This window comes from Zingiber officinale, chromosome 3B (assembly GCF_018446385.1).
Source record: "Zingiber officinale cultivar Zhangliang chromosome 3B, Zo_v1.1, whole genome shotgun sequence".
Lineage (NCBI taxonomy): Eukaryota > Viridiplantae > Streptophyta > Magnoliopsida > Zingiberales > Zingiberaceae > Zingiber > Zingiber officinale.
Window position 1 is genome coordinate 100442684 of NC_055991.1, and position 22811 is coordinate 100465494.

General features: G+C 38.5%; 1 protein-coding gene across 2 annotated transcripts in view; it reads left to right on the forward strand.

Annotated features, from left to right (window-relative positions):
• Positions 1-22811, forward strand: part of LOC121967171 (4-coumarate--CoA ligase-like 5) — a 41778-nt gene that overhangs the window by 14694 nt on the left and 4273 nt on the right. Inside the window, exons 3-5 of one of the 2 annotated variants that reach the window (XM_042517227.1) lie at positions 10743-10888; positions 10976-11043; positions 18073-18821. In XM_042517227.1, the coding sequence (XP_042373161.1) occupies positions 10743-10888; positions 10976-11043; positions 18073-18115 (257 nt within the window). In that variant the 3' untranslated portion in view covers positions 18116-18821. Of the gene's footprint in view, positions 1-10742; positions 10889-10975; positions 11044-18072; positions 18822-22811 lie in introns of those variants that run through there. The other variant, XM_042517226.1, reaches the window with a different exon arrangement.

Below are 22811 nucleotides of genomic sequence, written 5' to 3' on the forward strand. Positions count from 1 at the left end.
ATCGAGCAACACTTCACGTCCGTGGCTTACCCCCAAAGCAACGGTCAAGCCGAGGTGGTCGGAAATTCTCCAGTCGCTCGGCTCGACCACTTGGGAGGAGTTGGCGGATGGGGCGTTTATGGGCCATCCGAACGACTCTAAGGAAGGAACAGGCGTCACACCTTTTCATCTGGTGTGAGGCGGTCATTCCGGTTGAAGTCGGCGTCGAGTCCGTCCGGGTCGATGTTACGAAGAAGGCAGCGGCGAAGGAACATGGAGTTGGTTGGTTGACGAGGCGAGCCAAGGCATCCGTTCGGTGATGGCATACCGTCAGCGGATGAGGCAAAACTACAAGCGTCATTTCGGATCATTCGGTCGGCGACACAGTGGAAGAAATCAAGCCGGTCGGACGTTGGAACTTGAAGCTCGTGGTCCCTTCAAAATCATCGAGAAGCTCTGCTCAGGCGCGTATTATTTGGAGGATGAGGAAGGTCGGCAGCTGGATCGACCGTGGAATGCAAATCATCTCCAGCCTTATCGAGCTGGATGAAAGGTGCACGAATGTAATCCGTTTTTGTGTATATGCTAGTCGCCTATATCCTTGTAATGCAGGAAGCAGAAAGATGAAAACACATTGAGCATTATCTGCCGAATGGCTTACTAAGTGAAGGCCCCCTAGCCAATCGGCCGGGAGGTTTATATATTCAAAGACTTTGTAAGCAAATAGCCCTTGTTGTTCGGCCGGGCATAAATATTGTTCAAGCACGGGATATGACACGAAGGCCAAGGCCGCTCGGCCTGGTAAGGAGTTAGCCTTCAAAGGCCGACGAGCCTCGTCGTTAAAGATCGAGAGCCGCACCGACCGGCTATAAATATCCGCGCCGTCGAGCTCCGACGTTAAAGATCGAGAGACGAGCCGGCGTCTATAAACGTCCGAGCGGAAGATCGTTGAGCTCCGACGATTAAATATTGAGAGACGAGCCGACGTCTATAAACGCCCGATTGGAAGATCGTCGTGTGGGTGAGGCCAATAAGAAGGATGCAATTCCTCCGGAAACTTGCCTTCAATATCGATAAAACCGACTCCACGTCCTGCTCGGCTCAGAGCACAAAGGTATTTGTCGGCTTCTAGTGAGCGATCTCTGCTACCTAAGCGGAAGGTTACGCACTCGAAATAAATAGCCGAGCGGAAAGGTAACTCCAAGTACTTCGCTACACTCGAAATAAATAGCCGAGCGGAAAGGTAACTCCAAGTACTTCGCTACACTCCCTTTAGAATGCCAGAAGAGTGATAATAGGCGAGTGGACGACACACATGCTAACTTAAAAGGATAGCGTGCAAAAGGAAAACACTGCATTCAAATTAAAACTTTAGGCCGGGCGGCCTAAGTACAAAAAGGATCATATCTAGCCGAGTGGCTGAATTACAAAAGTTACTCTATGTAATCGTAAAGGGTCTTGGGAATGCTTTCCAGGAGAGCCACTTGATCGCCGGCCGGAATGGTAGTGGACTCTGGAAGAAGACCCTTGGACTTCAGATAGTTGGTGGTCGCGGTCATAGCCAAGTCGAAGGCTGTGTACATCCGCTCGCAGATTTTCTCCGAGAATTCAAGCGAGCGGATGGCCGCCTGGGAGCCAGTGAGGACCTCATTCAGACTCTGAATCTTTGCCGCGTCGGCCGAGCGGCCCACCTTCTCTCTGTCGAGCTGCTCCATCAGCTCTTTTACCTTAAGCTCCAGGCCCCGAGCCTCCACGTTCTTTTTCTCCAAATCGGAGATGGCCGTATTCTTTCGGGTGGTGGCCAGGGTTAATTTTGTGTCGAGCGACTTGACTTGTCGCTCGGACTCGGCCAGGGCGTGGGCCTGATCGGCCGTTTTCTTTTGCTCGGCCGCCAACAGATCTTGAGCTTTCTTCAGCTCCTTTTGCAGCTCGGAGTAAGACGGGCCCTGAGAGCCGGACGGACCGCCTGCCGCCTTCAGTTGCCTCAGCTCCTCGTCCACCATAGCCAGGCGGTTGGAGACGGCTATCTCTTCCACCCATCGCTGAGGCAAAAAGGCGAAATTGTCAAAGGCCGAGCGGAAAAATGCAAGTGAAGATTAATAAAAGAAAACTTACCCCCGTGGACTCCTGCATATGGCTATTGGCCAAGTTCCGGAGGGGGATCATTGCAATGCGCGCCCGAGCGTCGGCCCACATCTCGGCCAGGGGCCCTTTCAAGGTGATGGTATGCTCGGGCGCGGTTGGCCGGTCGGCTTCTGGAAGCAATTCTTCAGTCGGGAGATGAAGGGTGACCCGTACTGTGCGGCCGTGACCAGGGATCGTCCGACCGGGATCAGAAGCCGGCGCAGAAAACTGCGAATGGATAGTTGAGCTCTTGACCGAATGCCGAGCGGGTGGGCGGGTGCTGACCGGAATAGCCTCAATGGGGGCTTCCGGCTCGTCCCATTCAGAAGGAGTCCGGTCGGACGAAATGGCTTCGACCTCTGGCGCCTTGCCTCGAGCGGCGGCGGTTGCTCGCTCGGACGGTTGGACCGTTGACGTGGCCGAGGGCAGAGGAGTCTCCACTCGGCGCCTCTTTTGTAGAGGCTGCTCCTCCTCCCGAGCGGAACCTTCCTCGGGTGCAGTTCGTTCTTGGGGAGGGGTGGCTCCACTGGCCACATTTTGTTGAGAGGCCTGAGCGGCCGACTCAGCCTGAGTCCCGCTCTCACCTTCGTGGGATCCGACCGGATGGATACCCAAAGCTTCCATTTCTCTGGCCGCCGCGGCTTCCAGAGCGGCCGCCTTTCTCTTCAAAACGCCGGCCATCACCGAATCCATGACGATGTCCGCTGCAAAAGAAAGAAAGGAAATCAGTTAGCGATCAAAGCAAATGTCCAAGTAAAGTTCTTACCGAAGCTGGCCGGAAGAGGAGTCCGTATAGGACTCAGACCGAAGATATACATCACTCCTTCATGAAGGAGCTTATTGATGTCGAGTCGCAGACCGGCTAGTATGTTTGCAGCGTGGAGGTAGTCCGGTCGGGTCTTGAACTTCTTCAGCTCGGGAGTAGGGGGCAAGTTGACTTGCCACTTTGTCGGGAAGGTGGCCTGATCGGGCATGCGGATGTAGAAAAAATAATCCTTCCAATGTTTATTGGAAGAAGGGAGTTTGTTGAAAAAGACCAAGCCGGGTCGAGCTTGGAACATGAAGGTGCCCGGCTCGGCTTGCTTGGGGTAATAGAAATAAAAGAAGACCTCCGGTCGGAGGGGGATGTTGTGAATCTTAAACAAAACGACAACACCGCAAAGGAGACGGAAGGTATTGGGTACTAGACTGCCGAGCGGCACACCGAAAAAATTGCAGACATCTATGATGAAAGGATGCACAGGGAAGCGAAGACCGGCGGTAAACTGGTCTCGGAAGACACAGAAAGCTCCGCGCGGCGGCCTATGAGGCCGAGCGGAAGGACCGGCTAAACGAATTTCGAAATCCTCTGGGATTTCGAAATTGTCAGTCAAAATATCAAAGTCCCGCTGTTCGAATCGAGACTGCATGGTGGTGTACCATGGGCCGAGCGACTGGTCTTCGGGATTTGAAGAACTAGCCATGGGCCGATCGGAAGGAATCAAAAGGCAAAAAGGTAGGAGAAAAACGAAAGGAGGTTTCAAGGATCGAAACTGAGGAAAAAACGCTGAGGAAACACCGGAAAGGAGGAAGGAAAGATGTAAAATCTTACTGCGAGGAAAGGGATCGCGAAAAAGCCGCCGGAGAGCGTCGGAGGGCAGAAACAAGATCGCCGGAGCTCCAAAGCACTGGAGGCAGTGGTCGAGAACGCGGAAGCAAATGAGGGAGAGAAGGAAACGAAGGCTTTATAGGGCGGAGGCCGGCCAGCCTCCACCGTTGGATCCAGGTCACGGGAATCAAAGCGTGCATCTCGCCGTTCATTTCGAATCGCTTCGATCGCATCAAAACACCATGCCGCCGCCGCCGTAGGCTGATGGCATTGCGCCACGTGGCATTCTACCATTCGGAGCATTTAATGAAAGCATGCTCAACCTTAATGTCGGAGATTGGCGCAAAACCCGAGGAGATCCGGCGAATGCCATTGTTGATTTGTTCAAGGCCATCTCTGCGGTAGGCCGATCGGAGGATACTAGCACGGAGGAGATGCCCGGCTAGATTCGCAGTCCAGCCAGTCGGACAATTCGCCTCCTTCGACTAGACTTGAAGGAGAGGCAAGTGATCCGGTAGTAAGAGCAGGGGGCCCCGCCATGAGAAGTCAACGCCACGTGGAAAACATAGTGGTAGTCGTCCGTCCGGAAAGGGATGGGTCCGATCGGACGTCCGACCGGCCGATGGAATCGAACGTCCGGAGAGGGATGGATCCGATCGGCTTGCCGACCGGACGATATACAGCTGATGGTTAAAGGCGCCCTGTCGAAAGCAGAGTTCCGGCGCTTAGGGGAAAAGGTCGTGGGCCGAGCGGACCCCACGCTCGGCCAAGGCCATAAGGTAACACTGCTAATAGTCCCCATAAAGCATGTGATGGAGAATCTCCCCAAGTAAACCACCGCATATGTCCGGCCGGATGTTGAGGGAGTTGTCCGCCCGGACGCTAGATCTGGAGCAAAGGGGAAAAGGACAAGGGAGGTCTTTTTCTGACAGCAGGTATGTTTTACGTGTAGGCCATGCTCCAAATCTTGTGACAGGGGATTCTGCTGTCCCATCGAGGACATGCTTTGACTGTAGCGGTATGGGTCAGGTGAGCTTTCTGACAACTGCATACCGAGGAAAGGACAGAGGACACATATGCACCTCGATATGCGTGCCCTAACCCTTCACAACTCTATATAAAAAGCCTCAGATTTCGCCGGAGGTACGCATTCTGAGACTTTGAGAGCCACCTTTTTCATCGTTGCTCACCTGACTTGAGCGTCGGAGGGTCGCCGCCGGGAACCCCCTTCCCGGCTCGACTTCTGTGCAGGTTCGCCGGAGCTTCGTTCTAGCAGTTGAAGAGCCACGTCAGTAGTCGAAGAGCGCTCCGTGCCCAGCGTTCATTGATTCAGCCTTCGGACAGGATCAATAACTAATATGCATTTTCATAAATTTTAAATTTACTAATCTGGATAGTTCCCCCTAGATTTTTGGACTTCGTTTGTGGGCATTGATTTTTGTAATGAGCAGTTTGCTTACACTTGAAGCACATGATGTGCTCTTTGCTTTTCTAGACTCTAATATCGATTCCTCCTTTGTCGTTGGTTGTGCAGATCAAATCTTAATAGTAGGACACTTATTTTTGTAGTGTCCTCTTTGGCTTAAACAAATTATGTGAAATTTAAACTTTAAATCCATACCTTTAGTTTACTTGCTTCCTTAGCGATTAGTTCAATCAAGAGCCAACCTGACTTTAATATTAATTGTAGGATCGTTGAGAAGGATAGAGAGGGGGGGGGGGGTTGAATATTGCTCTCGCTTTTTGTCGTTCTTTTTGTCGTGTGTTCATTCTTATCTACAGAGTTAGTCTAGTAGCAGAAATATAAACTAAATAAAGAACACAGATCAAAAGACACAACGATTTTTTACTCGGTTCATACCCCCAAAGGTGCTATGTCCAAGGCCTACATACGAAACATCCGGTTTTTCGGCCAATCAATCAATAGATCCGGTTGACTGATCTTATCCACGCCAACTTTCCATCTAAATTCATTACTAGATCGGTTCAACCTTATTGGATATGTTTTTACCTTATTTGGATATAGTCTTATCTTATTTGGATTAAGTCGTATCTTCATCCACATTATCTAGATTCATTCTTATCCTTGTCCACATCAGCTATTGCATCAACCTTTCACATCAACATTTTTGACAACTCAGTAATCTGGTAGATTGAACCCATGTTCAGTCAACCATATAGTCCGGTCAATTGAATCCTTGTTTGGTTGTCCAAATTTGACCTATTGGTCTCACTTAGAATTTTTCCTTTGCCAAGCATTCAGTCATCTTGACTTGCTTGGACTTGCCACTTGCCATCATCGTTGACCTGTATGGACTTTCACTTTGTCAGACATTCAGTCAACCTTGACCTGCTTGGATTTTCCGTTTGCTATTCATCCGGTCAACCTTAACCTACTAAACTTTCTCTTTTCCTAGGTTAACCCTGACTTATCAGGACTTCTTACTTACTTCCAAATATCTAGTTATATTTGACCTCTTTAACTTGTTTGAATCAACTCTTGATCAAACTTAACTAGACAAAGCATATTGTCAAATATCAAAACGGTGGAGGCTAATTGCATCAACATTTTCATCAACTTTTTAATGAATGTTTAAATAATCAACTTAGGTAATTTAAGTACATAAAATGAGTATAGAAATTTAAATTTTTATTGTAGAATTCAAACTTCAAAAGTAAAACAAACTTTAAATGGGATGTAAAATAAAAAAAATAGTTGGACCAGATGATATTTTGATAGAGGTATGGAAGTATTTAGGGTAATAAGGTATTAAATGACTTGTAAAATTATTCAACCAAAATTGGAAACTAAAAAAAAATTCGATTAGTGGAGGGTAAATACTCTAGTTTTCTTATATAAAAATAAAGAAGACATACAAAATTATATAAAGTATAGGGGTATTAAACTAATGAGTCATACTATAAAATTTTAGAAAAGAGTAATAAAAAAATATTAAGGAAGGATACCACGATGACTGAAAATTAATTTAGATTTATGTTTGGAAGCCGACAATAAACATCTTCTCTGACAACTAATTGAAAAGTATCAAGTATAGAAGCAAGACGTATATATATTATTCGTCAACCTATAATAGAGTCTCAAGAGAACTTTTATAGAGAATTTTAGAAAAGAGAAGTGTTAGTATAGCGTATATTAAACTAATTAAGTATATGTAAGGATGTAATGACAAGAATGAAGATTTCAGACGGATTAATTGAAGCGTTTCTCATAAAGATAGGGTTACATTAAGAATTAGTTCTAAGTTCCTATTTGTTTACACTAGTCATGGACGAACTCATCGGACACATCGAAGATATGATACCGTAATGCATATTGTTTGTAGATGATATTATTGTGGTAGATGAGACGTGAAAGAATAAATGCTAAACTCAAATCTTGACGGGAAACATTAGAAGTGAAAGGTTTTAGGCTTACTAAAGTAAAGACAGAATATATGAAATTTCAATTTAGTAATATTAGATGTAATGAGATAATTTTTAAGAGAGACTCATCTAAAATTGAGAGTCTTAAGTATTTAAAATTATTTTTATAAAAGGATGGAGAAATTAAGAGAGATGTTTTACATATAATATAAACAGGATAGTTGAAATAGAAGAGAGTGTCAAATGCTCTTTTTGATCGTAAAATACTTCTAAGACTTAAAGAATTTTTTTACAAAATGACAGTTAGATCTGCTATGATATATGAAGTTGAATGTTGGATTATGACTCAAGCATATGAATAGAAGATGAGAGTTACGGAGATAAAAATGTTACAGTGGATGTGCAAATATATAAAAATAGATAGGATAAGAAATAAAAATATTAAAGAGAAAGTCGGGGTTGCATCTATTAAGAGAAAACTCCGGGAGATACGTTAAGATGACACCAATATGTAATTAGACACCAATAAATGTTCCAGTTAGGCGATGTGAAATCATGACAAATGTGCATATCAAATGAAGAAGAGAAAGATTAAAAAAAGATTTGGTTAGCAATAATAAAATAGAGTAAAACTTATTTAAATATAAATGATGATATAGTAGGGGATATAGTCTAATGGCGTAGAAGGATCCATATAGTCGACCCCACCTAATGAGATAAGACTTGGATGTTATTGTTGTTGTAGAAGATCTTTAACACGAACCTAATCAAAATTGGAGATATACTAATAATATTTAAGGAATAATAACTATATATACTTCACTCCATCAAATTTGAAATAAATCTTTTATTCTCTAACCAAGATAATTATTAAATAAAAACTCTAATTTATACTCCTAAATAAAAGATCTATGAAAATAAACTTTTAAAATGCCCAGAAGTCTTGAAAATTAAATTCATATTGGCATAACTATTTTAGAAAATTAGGAAGGAATTGCTACATCTAAAAGATACAAGAGGCAGGACTTGGAAAGTATGCTTTATAAATTCTTGAAATCATCATACTTAAGAATTTTATTATGATATTAAATGTATTTGTAATTTTTTTAATGAATAAATGAAAATATATATTAGAGAAGAATGGACATCTTCTGTTAGGCATATCAGTGCCCATTCTAAAAATGTGAACATTCTGACCAGGAGTCAAATGTGAATAAATGTTTAGGGATCTAAAAACATGTGCCTATATCTTAATAAGTATCTTGTCTATGTTAATATGCTCAGTGTCAAACAGGAATATGCTTCTAGCCATCCATGACATAGTTAAGTGTCATGCCTTGGTCAAAGCTGAGTACTTCAAAGCTATTGCTTGAAGATGCATATGACCCTCCAATGTGTGCTCATCTCCTGCCTCATCCCAAGCCAGTTCCGCACCTTGTACCATAACAAGCTACTAGTTTGGCATCGGAAGACTAACTAGTCCAAGGTCTCCTCTGCTGCTCCACAAAGCACTCAGACCTTGTTCTGTACATGCGGTAGTGTATCCTGTGTCTTGAGATGTTCCTGTGCCAAAAGTCATAGCATGGAGACATGCTGAGGCTAGATGCATGACTTCCAAACCACACTTGTCCATCAATTTTTATGGCCCGAATCCTAAAAAGTCGTAAGTCTTGAGATGCACCTCTATCGTTCTACTCAAACCAACTCTGGATGCAAGCCGCCACTAGTTCAGTCATACCACTAGAAGTAAGAATCTAATTTCGAGTGGACAAAGGCTTTGTAATCCATAGGTAATCTTCATGTTTGCTGCCTAGGTCCAAAGAACTATTCTTGTAATTGTGTTGAACATGGAAGTTGAAAGCAAAATATTCATACATAAATCCAAACATTTAAATTGGTAGTATGACAATTGTGAATTCCAAGGACTCTTTTATATTCACTTTTAATCAAATTGGTTTCAAACAACTATGGTTGATCACATAGCAGATTATTTTTTTGATGATACAAATTCTGGGATGGAACTTTATTAGTGATATAGCCTTGTACAATGTTCAGTGGAAGGATAAAGATTAATTGCTGCGACAAATATTGCCTGATGATGCTAAGGTTGATGAAATAGGTATGAATGCCATTTTCCTGCAACTTTGCAAGTAGGCATGATCCAGTTAAAAATGGTCACTTTGATATTTGATTAATTGGTGTCAAACTGACCATAGTTAAGAGAGCATGATTTATTATATTTGTGGAAAAAAAATGGAGCATTAATCTGTCAAGAATGACCAAAGAAAGGGAAACCAAAAAAGAGAGAAGAATGGGATGGTTATTAACTAGTCATCAAATTTAGATATATTTTATCTCTAGTTATCCCTCTAATAAAGCTCATTTTGGTGTTTCTTTCTTATTTTATTGTGGTTTATATTGCTTTCAAATATCTTAATTTTGAAACACTTAACCGTCAAATAGGTAAATGAGCAAATAAAGTGGCTTAAACCTGTTTAAACTTTCAAAGGAGCCATGTAACAAATTTGATCACATTGTTCAACAATGGAATGAGATCAAATTGACACTAGAAATGTGATATGAACACATTATACATGTGAATGATTATAATATTATAAATGTTATATTAGCTATTTAATTGAATCAAAGTGTTATAATAATATAAAGAAAAAAAAATTATTAGTAATTTAAAATAAAGTTAAAACTGTATACAACAACAACAAACTTTATCCCACTAGGTGGAGTTGGCTATGTAGATCTTTCTACGCCATTGGACTCTGCCCCCTTCTATATCATCTATATTTAAATAAATTATATTTTTTTATTGTTTATAACCAAATCTTCTTTGATTTTTCTCTTCCTCGTTTAATATTTGTATTTATTATAATTTCACATCATCTAATTACAACATTTGTTGGTATCTAAATATATGTTTGTACCATCTCAAATATATTTTTTTAGAGTTTTCTCTTAATATGCGCAATCTTCTTTTTCTTCCTAATATTCTCATTTCTTATCTTGTCAATTCTCATAATATGCACATCTACTTTAACATTCTCATCTCTGCGATTTTCATTTTCTGCTCGTGTGATTGAGTCATTGACTAACATTCCACATATATAACATAACAGGTCTAACTGTTGTTTTGTAGAACTTCTTTTATGTTTTAAAATTACTTTACTGTCACAAAGAACACTTGACACTTCCTCCATTTCAACCGCTTGAATTCTATGTGAAACATTTCTCTTAACTTCTCCATCCTTTTTTCACAGTTTGACCAAACACCTCAATCAAAAAATCGCATTATAATTTTGTTAAACATTCATCCTACAATTGTTCATTTTTATTGTTCAGCTATACCTACAAAATTGTTTCAAACTAAGTCCAAAATTTGGAACATATGAATCTTGTATCTTGGTATGTTAACTTTGCTACTAGTACTTTAGACATCTCTTCATTACTATACTGTTATCCAAATACTTCTATGGCTTGTGCTGGATTTAATGATTTTACATTTTATCTGGATGGGTGAAAGGAAAAATTTATTTACATGTTAACTTGGCAAGGTGTACTTGCTAACTGAATTTTCAAATGATGTTTGTGCATTTTTTGCATGAGAAAAGCTATATACGCCTATTGTTTTAATTTGCAAAATATATTGGTTAAGGTTATGTTGGTGATGCTGAGGCAACTGCCTCCACATTGGACCCTGAAGGTTGGTTAAAGACCGGTGATCTATGTTATTTTGACCATGAAGGTTTCCTCTACGTTGTATATAGGTTAAACGAGTTAATCAAATATAAAGCATATCAGGTGTGCAACCTTAAATTCTGATTTCTCATTCTTAATGTCATTGACATCTATTTGAATATTTGTAATTTTTTATGTACTAATATTCAGGTTCCTCCCACTGAATTGGAGCAAATACTTCTTTCTCACCCAAAAATTGTTGATGCAGCTGTTGTTCCGTATGTATATCTTGATTTTGTGAATATTTTTACTGTGTATAATTCCATATGATTAATTATTCAAATATATGAATCAACATAAGTAAAAATGTAGGTTTGGAAACATTAAATTTTGAAGAATTTAAGAAATTAAGGTATAATTTGGTTAACTAAGTCCTTCAATAAAGTTTTGAGGATTAGAAAGATTCCCAAGGTATCTAGGAAAACTTAGCATAGAGATATGTACAATTTTGTTTCATTTATAAAGGAATCGAGTTGTTGTCATATATCAGACTTTCAGAAAGACTTAGAAGAGGGAATGAGAGAAGTAACAAACATATCCAGAGCCATTTTGATTTCATGTTTGGAAGTTTAACCATATCTGCCATTTATTTAATAAGACAATTGATAAAAGAAATATAGAGAAAAGGACTTGTATATGATTTTACTTAGAAGCTGATTATAAAATCCCAAACAATTATTATGATGTAATTTAGTAAATAAAGAAATATCTAGTAATTATATTAATGTGATAAAGAGATGCTTGATAATGTAGTCACTAGTGTAATAGGAGAGGTGATCTTCCTATAACTATTAAACTGCAATAAGTAAATTTATATTGAAGGTTTTTCTTTAAATCTCTAATTGTTTTTTTATCTGTAGTAGAAGATCCAATCATGAAAGGGAACCTTGATGAAATGGTAAAGTTAATGCCGTGTGACTTCGTGGTCACGGGTTCAAGTGGAGGAAACAATCTTTTACAATATAGAGTAAGATTTCATATAATCGACCCAATGTGATCTGATTCTTTTTTAGGATCTTACATTGACGAGAGCTTCGTACGACAGACTATCCTTTACGAGAAGATCCATCATATTCAACATAAACCTTGAGACAAGGTTAAATTCCAAGTTTGAATTATAGAGAGACTTTACAAGACAAGGTTTATGTAGAACTAAAACTGATCATATGAAATGTGATTTAATAATTCAAAAATAATCAAGGAGTTAAGATGGATAAATAGGAAATATGTAAGCAAGAGTTTAGGTGATCTATTATTCAGCATGAAAATATTAGTTATAAGATAAAAGAATGAGTAGTTTAAATGATCTTTTGGAGTGTGTGTTCGTTGTGTGTCCCTTTGGATCTAATAAAATATGCATAAGACATTCATATGATCCTGCATAATTTATATGTTATGTATCAGAGTTTTTTAATCGTTAGGAAGTGACACGAACAAGAAATTGGTATGCCAAAGATGACAATATTTTGATGGATACATGGATTTAGTTGAAAGGATAAAAATAAAAAATATTAATAAGCAAGAGTAACTACGTCTTAGCACCTATAGATAATAGAATGAAAAACATAGAGTGAGATGTATGAGCATGTTGAAATTGGTGTATCAAAGATGAGGATGAAGTTAGTTGAAAGAATAAAATCAAAAATATTAATATATGATAATAATTACGCGCTAGCCCCAAAAGATGATAGAATGAAAGACATAGAGTGAGATGTATTAGCATGTATAAAGGAGACAATAGATTTTTTGTTTTGATGAGACAAATTAATTAGAGTGGATGGTTTAAAGGACAGTCTAAGTTCCCAAATTGAGTCTTGCAACTTTGATTTTTGCTAGAAAAGTAAATTTGACTAAAGAGATTGAAATGATTGAATGATATGATCTCCAAGTCCCATCTTCAGTCTACACACCATCAACCTATGTCACATCATCAGCTATGGTGCCACAATCAACCTATGTCACATCATCAACTATAGTGCCACATAAGATGACATATTCTAAAAGAAGCAAAAAAGCATAAGGAAGATGGTTATAACTGTTAGTGTGCATTTACGTGTCAAAACATTCTTTATGTATTTTGTGGATAATTATTTTATAAAGATAAGTATTTATCATTAATTATTTATTTTTCTGTACGTATATGATTAATGATAAAGTCCCATAAATTAATGGGTATATTAATATGAAAATAGTCCTTGATCGGATAGATATTTAGAGGGGACATAGATATCTAGATCAACACTGAGTATAACTAAGTCGAGATAGACCAAGGGATGGATATCTAAGTTGTACTTGGGGGTGCCTTGAGTTTAGAGGTACACTGGACACGATCCGCTTAAGAGGAAACCACATATTAAGCATCATTGGTCATTCCTCTTATGAACGAGTATAACTGATTTTTTGACTTGAGACCTTCATTTATTCTATGCGTGGAGTTATGCGCTTTGACGCTGTTAAAATTAGTCTTTAATTGGATTGTGATTAATACGGTAGTTAGGTATATGACAAAATGTAGAGAGAATAGTATTGAGTCAATAGAGGATCTATCGCTCTCTTGGATTATGAGTTGACATCCTGGCCGCTTGGTAGAGATATTAGTGACTCGAAATCCATGGCCATGGGAGGAATGATTTATCATTCAAGAGGAGTCTATTATATCTTGGAAATCAAGGAAAACAATTAATTTGATAATGATGCATAATGTACCGAATTAATTGGGATGTAGGCGTAGATGAAGAAATTGAATTACACAGTAATCGGTTCATGGTGGTTTATAGCTTATGGCTGATATTAATTTTATTGCGTTGGATAGCTAAAACTGTTGATAGACGATTATCTTAATCTGTGTATGGATTTACACTGCCTTCGTGTATAAAACCTAGAGGATCGCACGTATAGCACGTAGACATGAACAATGGTATTTACATAGCTAGTCGAGATCAAGATCAAATATGAATTTATTTGATACAAAGAAGAGAGAATTCGAATATTCATAATCATGATGATTAATGGAGAAGTTGAAGAGTCATCATAATGAAAGTCATAATTGAAGAATTTATGAAGACTATAACTCTTCATCTTCCTAATTAATGAAAATCATAAATGATGAATTAATTGAAACCTTAACTCTTCGTATTCCTTGGAGGCTATAAGTAGTCATCCTCGGAAAGATTCAAGAGTAGAATTCTTTCTCTCTATTTCTCTCTCGTCAGCTTCTTTTTCGCTTTCTTCCATCAGGAAGAGATCGGTAGTGCTTCCAAGGCTTTGTCGATCCAAGAGGCTGGCACCTAACGGATCGTATCAAGTTCATGATCTAGTGCGTGTTGATACCGCTAGAGGAGTCACATGTGGGACTCTTATCTGTCTGTAATATCATTTAAGCCTATCGAGGACTCGAGCTATGTTTTTATATTATTTTTGTGTAAAACTATATGTACCACGAAAAGATCCATGATTCAGTCTATGTCTTCCGCTGTGCTCCGAATCCAACAATAACTTCCATGAATAACTACCACCTATTTACAAATAAGGAAGATGATTATAACTTCTATCGATAAGTACCACCTATTTATATCCATATATAGAACTTATGACTAATAAGGAATTTGTTAATGAAACTTATGTATCATTGGTCATTTCTCTTATGAATAAGTGTAACTGATCTTTTGACTTGAGACCTTTACTTATTCTATGTGTGGAGTTATGTGCTTTGACGCTGTTAAAAGTAGTTTTTAATCGGATTGTGATTAATATGGTAGTTGGGTATATGACAAAGCGTAAAAAAAAATAGTGTTGAGTCAATAGAGGATTCATCGCTCTTTTGTATTAGGAGTTGACATCCTGACTGCTTGATAGAGATATTAGTGACTCGAAATCCATGGCCATGGGAGGAATGATTTATCATTCAAGAAGAGTCTATTATATCTTGGAAATCAAGTAAAACAATTAATTTGGTAATGATGCATAGTGTACCGAATTAATTGGGATGTAGGCTTAGATGAAAAGATTGAATTACACAGTAATCGCTTCATGGTGGTTTACAGGTTATGGCTGATATTAATTTTATCGCGTTGGATGAATTAAAACTATTGCTAGATGGTTTACCTTAGTCTGTATATGGATTTACACTACTTTCGTGTATAAAATCTAGAGGGGCACACGCATAACACATAGACATGAAAAATGGTATCGGAAGCTAGTCGAGATCAAGATCAAATATGGATTTATTTGATACAAAGAAGAGAAAATTCGAATAACCATAATCATGATAATTAATGGAGAATTCGAAGAGTCATCATAATGATAATTAATGAAGAAGTTGAAGAGTCACCATAATGAAAGTCATAAATGAAGAATTTATGAAGGTTATAACTCTTCATCTTCCTAATTAATGAAGATCATAAATGATGAATTAATTGAGGCCTTAACTCTTCGTATTCCTTCGATGCTATAAATAGCATCCTCGGAAAGATTCAAGAGTAGAATTCCTTCTCTTCATTTCTCTCTGGTCAACTTCTTCACTTTCTTTCATCAGGAAGAGATCGGTAGTGCTTCAAAAGCCTTGTTGATCCAAAAGGCTAGCACCTAATGGATTGTATAAGTTCATGATCTAGTGCGCGTGGGTATCGCTAGAGGTGTCACATGTGGAGCTCTTATCCGTCTGTAATATCATTCAAGCGTATTGAGAACTCGAGGTATGTTTTTATATTATTTTTGTGTAAAACTATATGTACCACGAAAAGATCCATGATTCAATTTGTCTTCCGCTGCGCTCCGAACCCAACAGTGGTATCAAAGCCAGGTTCGTGGTTGTATCATATAGTACGAAGCCAATTCTTCAAAATTTATTTGAGGAATCAGTGTTTCGAGAGATTTAAAAAGAAATCTTAATTTTTTTATTTCAAGTTATATGCCTTAACATTTCATGATAGAAATGAATTTTGTCTAAAAACCTGTAAAGTATTGTAATTTAGATATAAATTCCTTATAACATAAGTATATTAATATGCTAAAATCTTGAAGACCAGTTATTAACACGAGATTGAAGGCGCTGGAATTCCGTTCTGTTTCAATTTCCTTGTACAAGAACAGAACTATTCCTAGCAACCCGCATGTTCAATCAGCCATGTGTTTAATCAATCAAGCAAGTTCTTGACGGATTAAAACACACCTTGATCGATGTACAAGATCGCTGGCCTCTTGTGTTGGTATTCAAAATCGATACAAGGAAAATTAGCTAATTACGTAACGGAATTAAAGAACTAGTTGTACCTTTCTTCGTAGCTAAAGACCTCTTGATCTTCTGCCGTATTTCTCTCATTTTCTTGGACGTCATGTGTGCGACGATCTACCAAGACAACACCACCCTCCTTCTCTTCTCGGTTTCCAAACTGCCAGCTACAAAAGGAGGCTCTAGGATGGAGCACCTTCTAATCTTCTTCCTTCTCTTCTCTTCTTCCTCTTCTTCAAGCCGCCGCCCACCAAGGGAGAAGGGGTGCCGACCCTAAGCAAGAAGGAAGGGGGGAGGGGCGGCGACCACAAGGAGGGAGGAGATGAGGGGCGCCGACCACAAGGGGAAAGATGTGTGCCGCCGACCCTAGGAGGTGAGAAGAGAATTGTGGGAAAATTAGATTTTATGGGGCATAACCTTTGCCGTCGGTTATAAAGAAAGAAAAAATTAACAGAATTCTATTAAGAAAAAATCTCTCTTTCTATAACCAAGTTAAATCAAACCAAGTTAAGTTAAACTAAACCAAATCAAGTTAAGTTAAACTAAACCAAATCAAGTTAAGTTAAACTAAATCAAGTTAAACCAAACCAAGTTAAGTTAAACTAAATCAAGTTAAACCAAACCAAGTTAAGTTAAACCAAATCAAGTTAAGTTAAACCAAACCAAATTGTGGATGGGTGGATGCGAGACTTTATATAGAGGCTACAGGGACCTAGAGGTGAAATTGGTTTAGGCCTCCTGATGGGCTTGAGCTTCCTGTGTTCGGCCCGAACACCCAACTCAAGTCTATCAATAATAATCCATACCACTAAAGGGTTATTATTGAACTACCGCACCAATCCCATATTACAATACGAGCTCCTTCTTATCATGAGTGCGCTAATATCCCCGTGTTTAAGATATCATATGTACATTAATTAAATGAGTTACTGACAACTCAATTAATTAACATTCGATTCCAAGAGTAGTATCACTCAACTTTATTATCATGCTGGACTAAGTTCACCTGTAGGGTTTACATGATAATCCTTATGAGTTCCTCAAGGGGATATCATCAACCTAAATAATTAGGACACAGATTCCTTCTATAATCAACAACACACCATATAAATAATACTATCTCCCAACTCATCGGGCCTATTGATTTAACGAATAAATCTCACCCATTGATAAGTTAAAGAAATAAATACTAAGTATACGTGCTTGTTATTATATAGGGATTAAGAGGACGCACATCTATAATAACAGAGGTTCTGTTCTTTTATATAGTCAGTATAAATCAAACAATCTCAAATGGTCCTGCTCAATACATACATAGTGTACTAGTGTAATTTTATAGTCAAGACAGACTAATACCAAATTACACTACAACCGCTCCAATGGTTTGTCCCAATCTATTTTGGTTGTGAGTTATTATTTATAATTTATAAGGAACCGATAACATGATCTTCTGTGTGACACCACACACATGTTATCTACAATATAAATTAAATGGACAACTTCATCGACATATATATAAATATAAAATGCAAACATTTGATCAAAGTGATTCTCATTTCAAAATATTTCAAAATAGATGTTCATGCAAAAGTTAGGCTTATAGTATACACCCCAACAGAGATGCTATGTTACGCATATTGAAGGAAAATCTTCTCAAGGCTTAGTCTCGTATGCAGTCATATGCCAACACCAAACGACGTGATATGTAATTTCAAGTTGGAGATTTGGTTTTCATGTCTCCAACCTTATAAACAACAGTTTTTTGCCAAGCATAGGTATGAAAAATTGTCACCATGGTTCTTTGGGTTGTATACTATATCCAAGAAAATTCGACCAGTTGCGTATGAGCTTTCTCTTCAACATTCCTCCATAGTTTATCCAGTTTTCCATGTTTCTCTACTACACTGTGCTTATTGCCAACACATAGTTTTGCAACCATCGTTGTTTCCTATTAATTTCAACTAGGAGTTGTTATTAACACCTGCCACCGTGCTAAATTATCGCTGGATAAATGAAGGTGGGCTGCCATCATTGGAACTCTTAATCTAATGGCAAGATAGGCCTCTTGAAGAAGCTAGTTGGGGAAATTATGATTTGCTCGTTGCACAATTTTCATCATTTCACATTGAGGACAAGACTTCTTTCAAAGGAGGGGATATTGATACGATCTCCATGCCACATCATCAACCTATGCCACATGAGAAGAATATCATTTATACATGATGGCCTCTTTTTCCTTCGGCTCAGGCTTCTCCTCTTCAGAAAGCTAGATTTGCTTCCCAACTTGTGAGATTTGAGGCCCTGAGATATAACACCAATTAGAGCTAGGGTCAGCTTATCGACACGGCCTCTTCGACGCTCAAGTCCGTTACCAATTGAATAATACCAATTGAATAAGAAGACGAACTAGAAGAAAAAAGATGCAGTAGAAAGTTCAAGGAAAGGAGTCACCTTCATTTGTAGGAATCAGAGAACCAAACCCCCTTGCACTTACCTCCTTCCACTCTTTATATTGCCCTCTGAAGGGAATCTCCCCGTAGTTCATTAGCTATTTCCTTGAGGAATGGTTAGAGGACTAGATCTGACAATCGTTACCTGCTTCTCCATTCATCGATCATCACGTATAGTTAACTAGAAACTTCAGAACCTCTGATGCTCGACAGAACTTAGTTATGTTATTTGGCAGAACTTGATAATATTGCTAAGTAGAATGTAATAACATTGCTCAGTGGAACTTGATAATATTACTTGGTGAAACTTATTTATATTGCTCGTCGGAACTTGATAATATTGCTTGGCAGAATTTAATTGTATTGCTCAGGAAAATTTAATAATATTGCTCGGCATAATTTAATTATATTGCTTGGTAGAATGGATTGACATGGTAACTTTATTTTACTGTAGCTGATTGTAGTCATGTGTACCGTAGCATACGAGAATGTGAGTGTTCAAAAGATTAATATTAGAACAACGGTTTCGAGAAACACGGTAGTTTTGCAATTCTATAGTAATTACTGTAGGCCTGTAGCATTTGGGAACTCATTATTTGGGACGGTTTCAAGAACCACTGTAGCTTCAGCATTAATGTAGCAATTATTATAGAATTCCTGTCTATTAATAGCAGTCGATAACCGGATTGCTCAGGAATGATTCTAGAAATCCTGTCTCCATACTGTAGCATTACCAGTCACTATGGCAATTCTTGCAGCACTGTTGTTGTAGCACGATAGTAATTACTATAGCAGTGCTCGTATTGTAACATAATATAGTTTTTGGTTGCTCAGTATATATATATATATATATATATATATATATATATATTAAAATCATTGCAGCTCCATGATACTGTAGTGTCATGATAGCTACTATAGCAGTTGAGAATATGATTATTCGGGAGGAGATCCTAGCGACTTGGGATAATCGGGGATAAATTTGAATACCATCAGATGCCCCTTTATCAAGTTGGACTGAAGAGCGAAGTCGAATGAAATTCGATTAAAAATACTAAGTCGAATAAGATTAATTTAAAGAGAGCCCGGGTGTCATCATGTGCCAAGACTAAGAACATGGATTAATATTCCAATAATTGTAAAAAAATTTATTCATATGTCACACTTGATTTTTTCTTTTTACATAGAGAAATTCTTCTTCTTTATATAATGAAGACTTCTTGGAACAAATTAAATGATATGTTCAGTATCCAATAGAAAAATGAGATAAGCATAAAATAAGCATGGTAGCAATACCCAACAGAAGCACTATTTTGAAACAAAGACCAAAAACAAAATATGAAGTCTGATAATCCCAATCGGGAATAATAAGAATGTCAAGAACAAGAGAAACCCAATTCGAGATAATAATAAGAAGACCAATCCTGCCTGGAGATAATAATGAGAATATCATGAAGACCGAAAGACTAATGCTCGGATCAAGAAGAGGAATTCGATTCCTTGTTACAAGGACAAGTAGTAATATTGAGAAGAACAAAAATCTGATCCCACCTCGGGATATGTCAATGATAGCAGGAAATCAAATACTGCAAAGTTAAATAAGATAAGAATTTCAATCCCCCTTGGGGGATATTACTAAGAAATCCAAGATGACAAAAAATTCATTCCTGCTCGGTAATATTATCGAACTGAATAATGAGACTAGAAAACCAATCCCACGAGAGATATTGTTGAGTTGAATAATGAGACGATTGTAGAGTAACATAGCTATGATACTTCTATAAAATACTATAGATCAGAGGCTGTGAGAAAGGTTGAGCCCGGAAGCTGTGAGAAAAGATCGTAGCCTAGAGGTGGTCATAGGAAATCATATCCCAAAAACTGTCATAAGATACTACTATAGCTTCGAGGCTATAAGAGAATGATACAATTCAGAGGCTATCATGATATAGGGGTTGTTCTAGTTTATTCGGAGGCGGAAAATCCTATACTTAGCACATTGGCTATTATAAATTGGCCCTGGAGGCAACAATAGATTATCTAGCTCATAAGTTGTTATAGTTGTTTAGAGACAGTGCGAATATAGCTAGCTCTTAAACTGTTATAGTTTGTCCGGAGAATGTGAAGCCCGTAGGATGTGAGATAGTATAGCTATAGGCTATTATGGCCCAAAGGTGAAGTAAGATATCTGGCTCTTAGGTCATTATAGTTTACTCGGAAGCAGTGAGAATATACCTAGCCCATGGCTATAATAGTTTGTTTAGAGACGGAAAGTCCTATATCTGAACTGACTGTTATAATTGGTCTGGAGGCACTACTTTACCTGACAGTTAAGTTGTTATAGTTTGCTCGGAGGCTATTAAAATATATCTAGCTGATTTAATAATGATAACATGCAACACACATCTTGAAACAATGTTAGACAGATTATTGAAAAAGTAAGAAAGTTAATAGAAATATTTCGACAATAATCCATAAAACTTCTGTTTTGCCTTTGACAATGTCATAACACCAATAGAGCGCCAGAATGTTAAGAATGTCATAAATAATAGAAGCTCAATCTTACCCCAATCGGGAATAGGTATGATCCCTCGGAGTTGGAAATAATAAAAATGAGTAGTTGCACACCAAGGCTACCTTTCGAATTGAATCATGTGATTGAGCTAAAGTTTATTTTTCCTAATAAATGCATAATTGTCCCTTCACCAAAAAATTTATTTCTAGGAATTTCAATGAACAAACAATCATAAAGGACCGATCCTATAAGGAAAAGATAATATAGCAGGTAAAAACTATGTGTAATCCAAATTTAATAAATCAGTAAATAGATAAATCATCAAGTGATATAGGAATTCATTAAATTAGTACAGCAAATCGAACAATAAAAGGTGAGTGTAACCATGAGACGTAGGGACTTATCTTGTCAGTGAAAACTCCTTGAGATTGCCAATGAAAACTCCAAATTGTTCAACAAACGCCAATTCCATGACACAATGCATTTGTGACCATATGCAGTCTTCGAAATAGTACAGGAAGTCCACGATCCAAGTAGAGAGCTTATCTTGCCAGTGAAGATTCATTACCAATGGAAGCTCCAAGTTGCAAATTTTGCTCCAGCTCAGTCATACTTCTTGCCCATCTCATAATTTTTTGATTAAACGAGACCCACCCTTGCATGCATGGAATGCTCAACACTTTGATAATGGTGTTCGGCAAGGATTGAAAGCAACCGAAGCTTTTGAACTTGCCATTCCTTTGAATTGATCGGGTCCCACCTTTGAAAATGGTTGCGTGAGGTGGATTCTATAGTTGCAAACTGTGCTCGGCAAGGTGCTTGACGTGCATTCATGAAAAATGGCTCCCATAAATTGCAAACAAAGCATTAATTCATTAAACAACTGGGGAGCAGCCGCATCTCCTAACCAAAATTATTCTCAGTCAAAACGAAGTTATCTAGCCTTGTCCATGTTAGTTTCGCATTATATACTGTATCGGTTGGAAGAAAGATTTAATAGGCTTGTTAAATGTGAGAAAAAAGATAGAAATCAACATGAAGACGTGATGGGGGTTCTCTCTCCCTTCTTTGATCTATTCGTCGGTCTATCAGCCGATCTTAGGTGGGAGGATTTGATTATGTTGTCTTCACTGTCCAAGCCCTATGTTATCCTTTCCCACTTCAAGGAAAAATGTTTTGAAGGAAAGAAGCATTTTGCGATGCTGGATTTAGATGAAAGATGGGGGTAGAAACGAAGGAGTAGATGCGATAGTGGCGACGGAGAAAGGGACGAGGATCTAGATCTCCAACAAGCTGTGGGTCTCATGGAGCAATTAGATGAAGTCAGAAGGTGTTGCCGCAAAGGAGCCTTTGTCGTTGCTAACACTCGAATAGATACTCGCAAGGAGAAATCACGTAGGATCGAAAAACATATTGATCAAAAATATAGAAAATGGAATTGATTACCTTTAGAAGTCAACAAATCTCTATAATAGTGGTGGATTAAAGTTTTTGAAATCCGACGTGATGAGCAACTCATAGATCTGAAGATGCTTCAGTTGGATGATTTGGGAGGATCATCATAGTAGTTTTTATAGTCCTTTCCTTCAACCTTCGACACCTCAACCTCAAAGTTTTTGCTCATGCGCAAGTGATGGTTGATGCCTTCGCCGTTCTTCTTCTCCCCTCCTCCCACTCATCTTAATCATAGCTTTTTGTAAGATTTTCCACAAACAACGCGGTGCATAACGGTAGGGTCCGGTCGTCAGAAGTCAAGGGGACGTAACAGTCAGAAGTCAAGGAAACGTGACA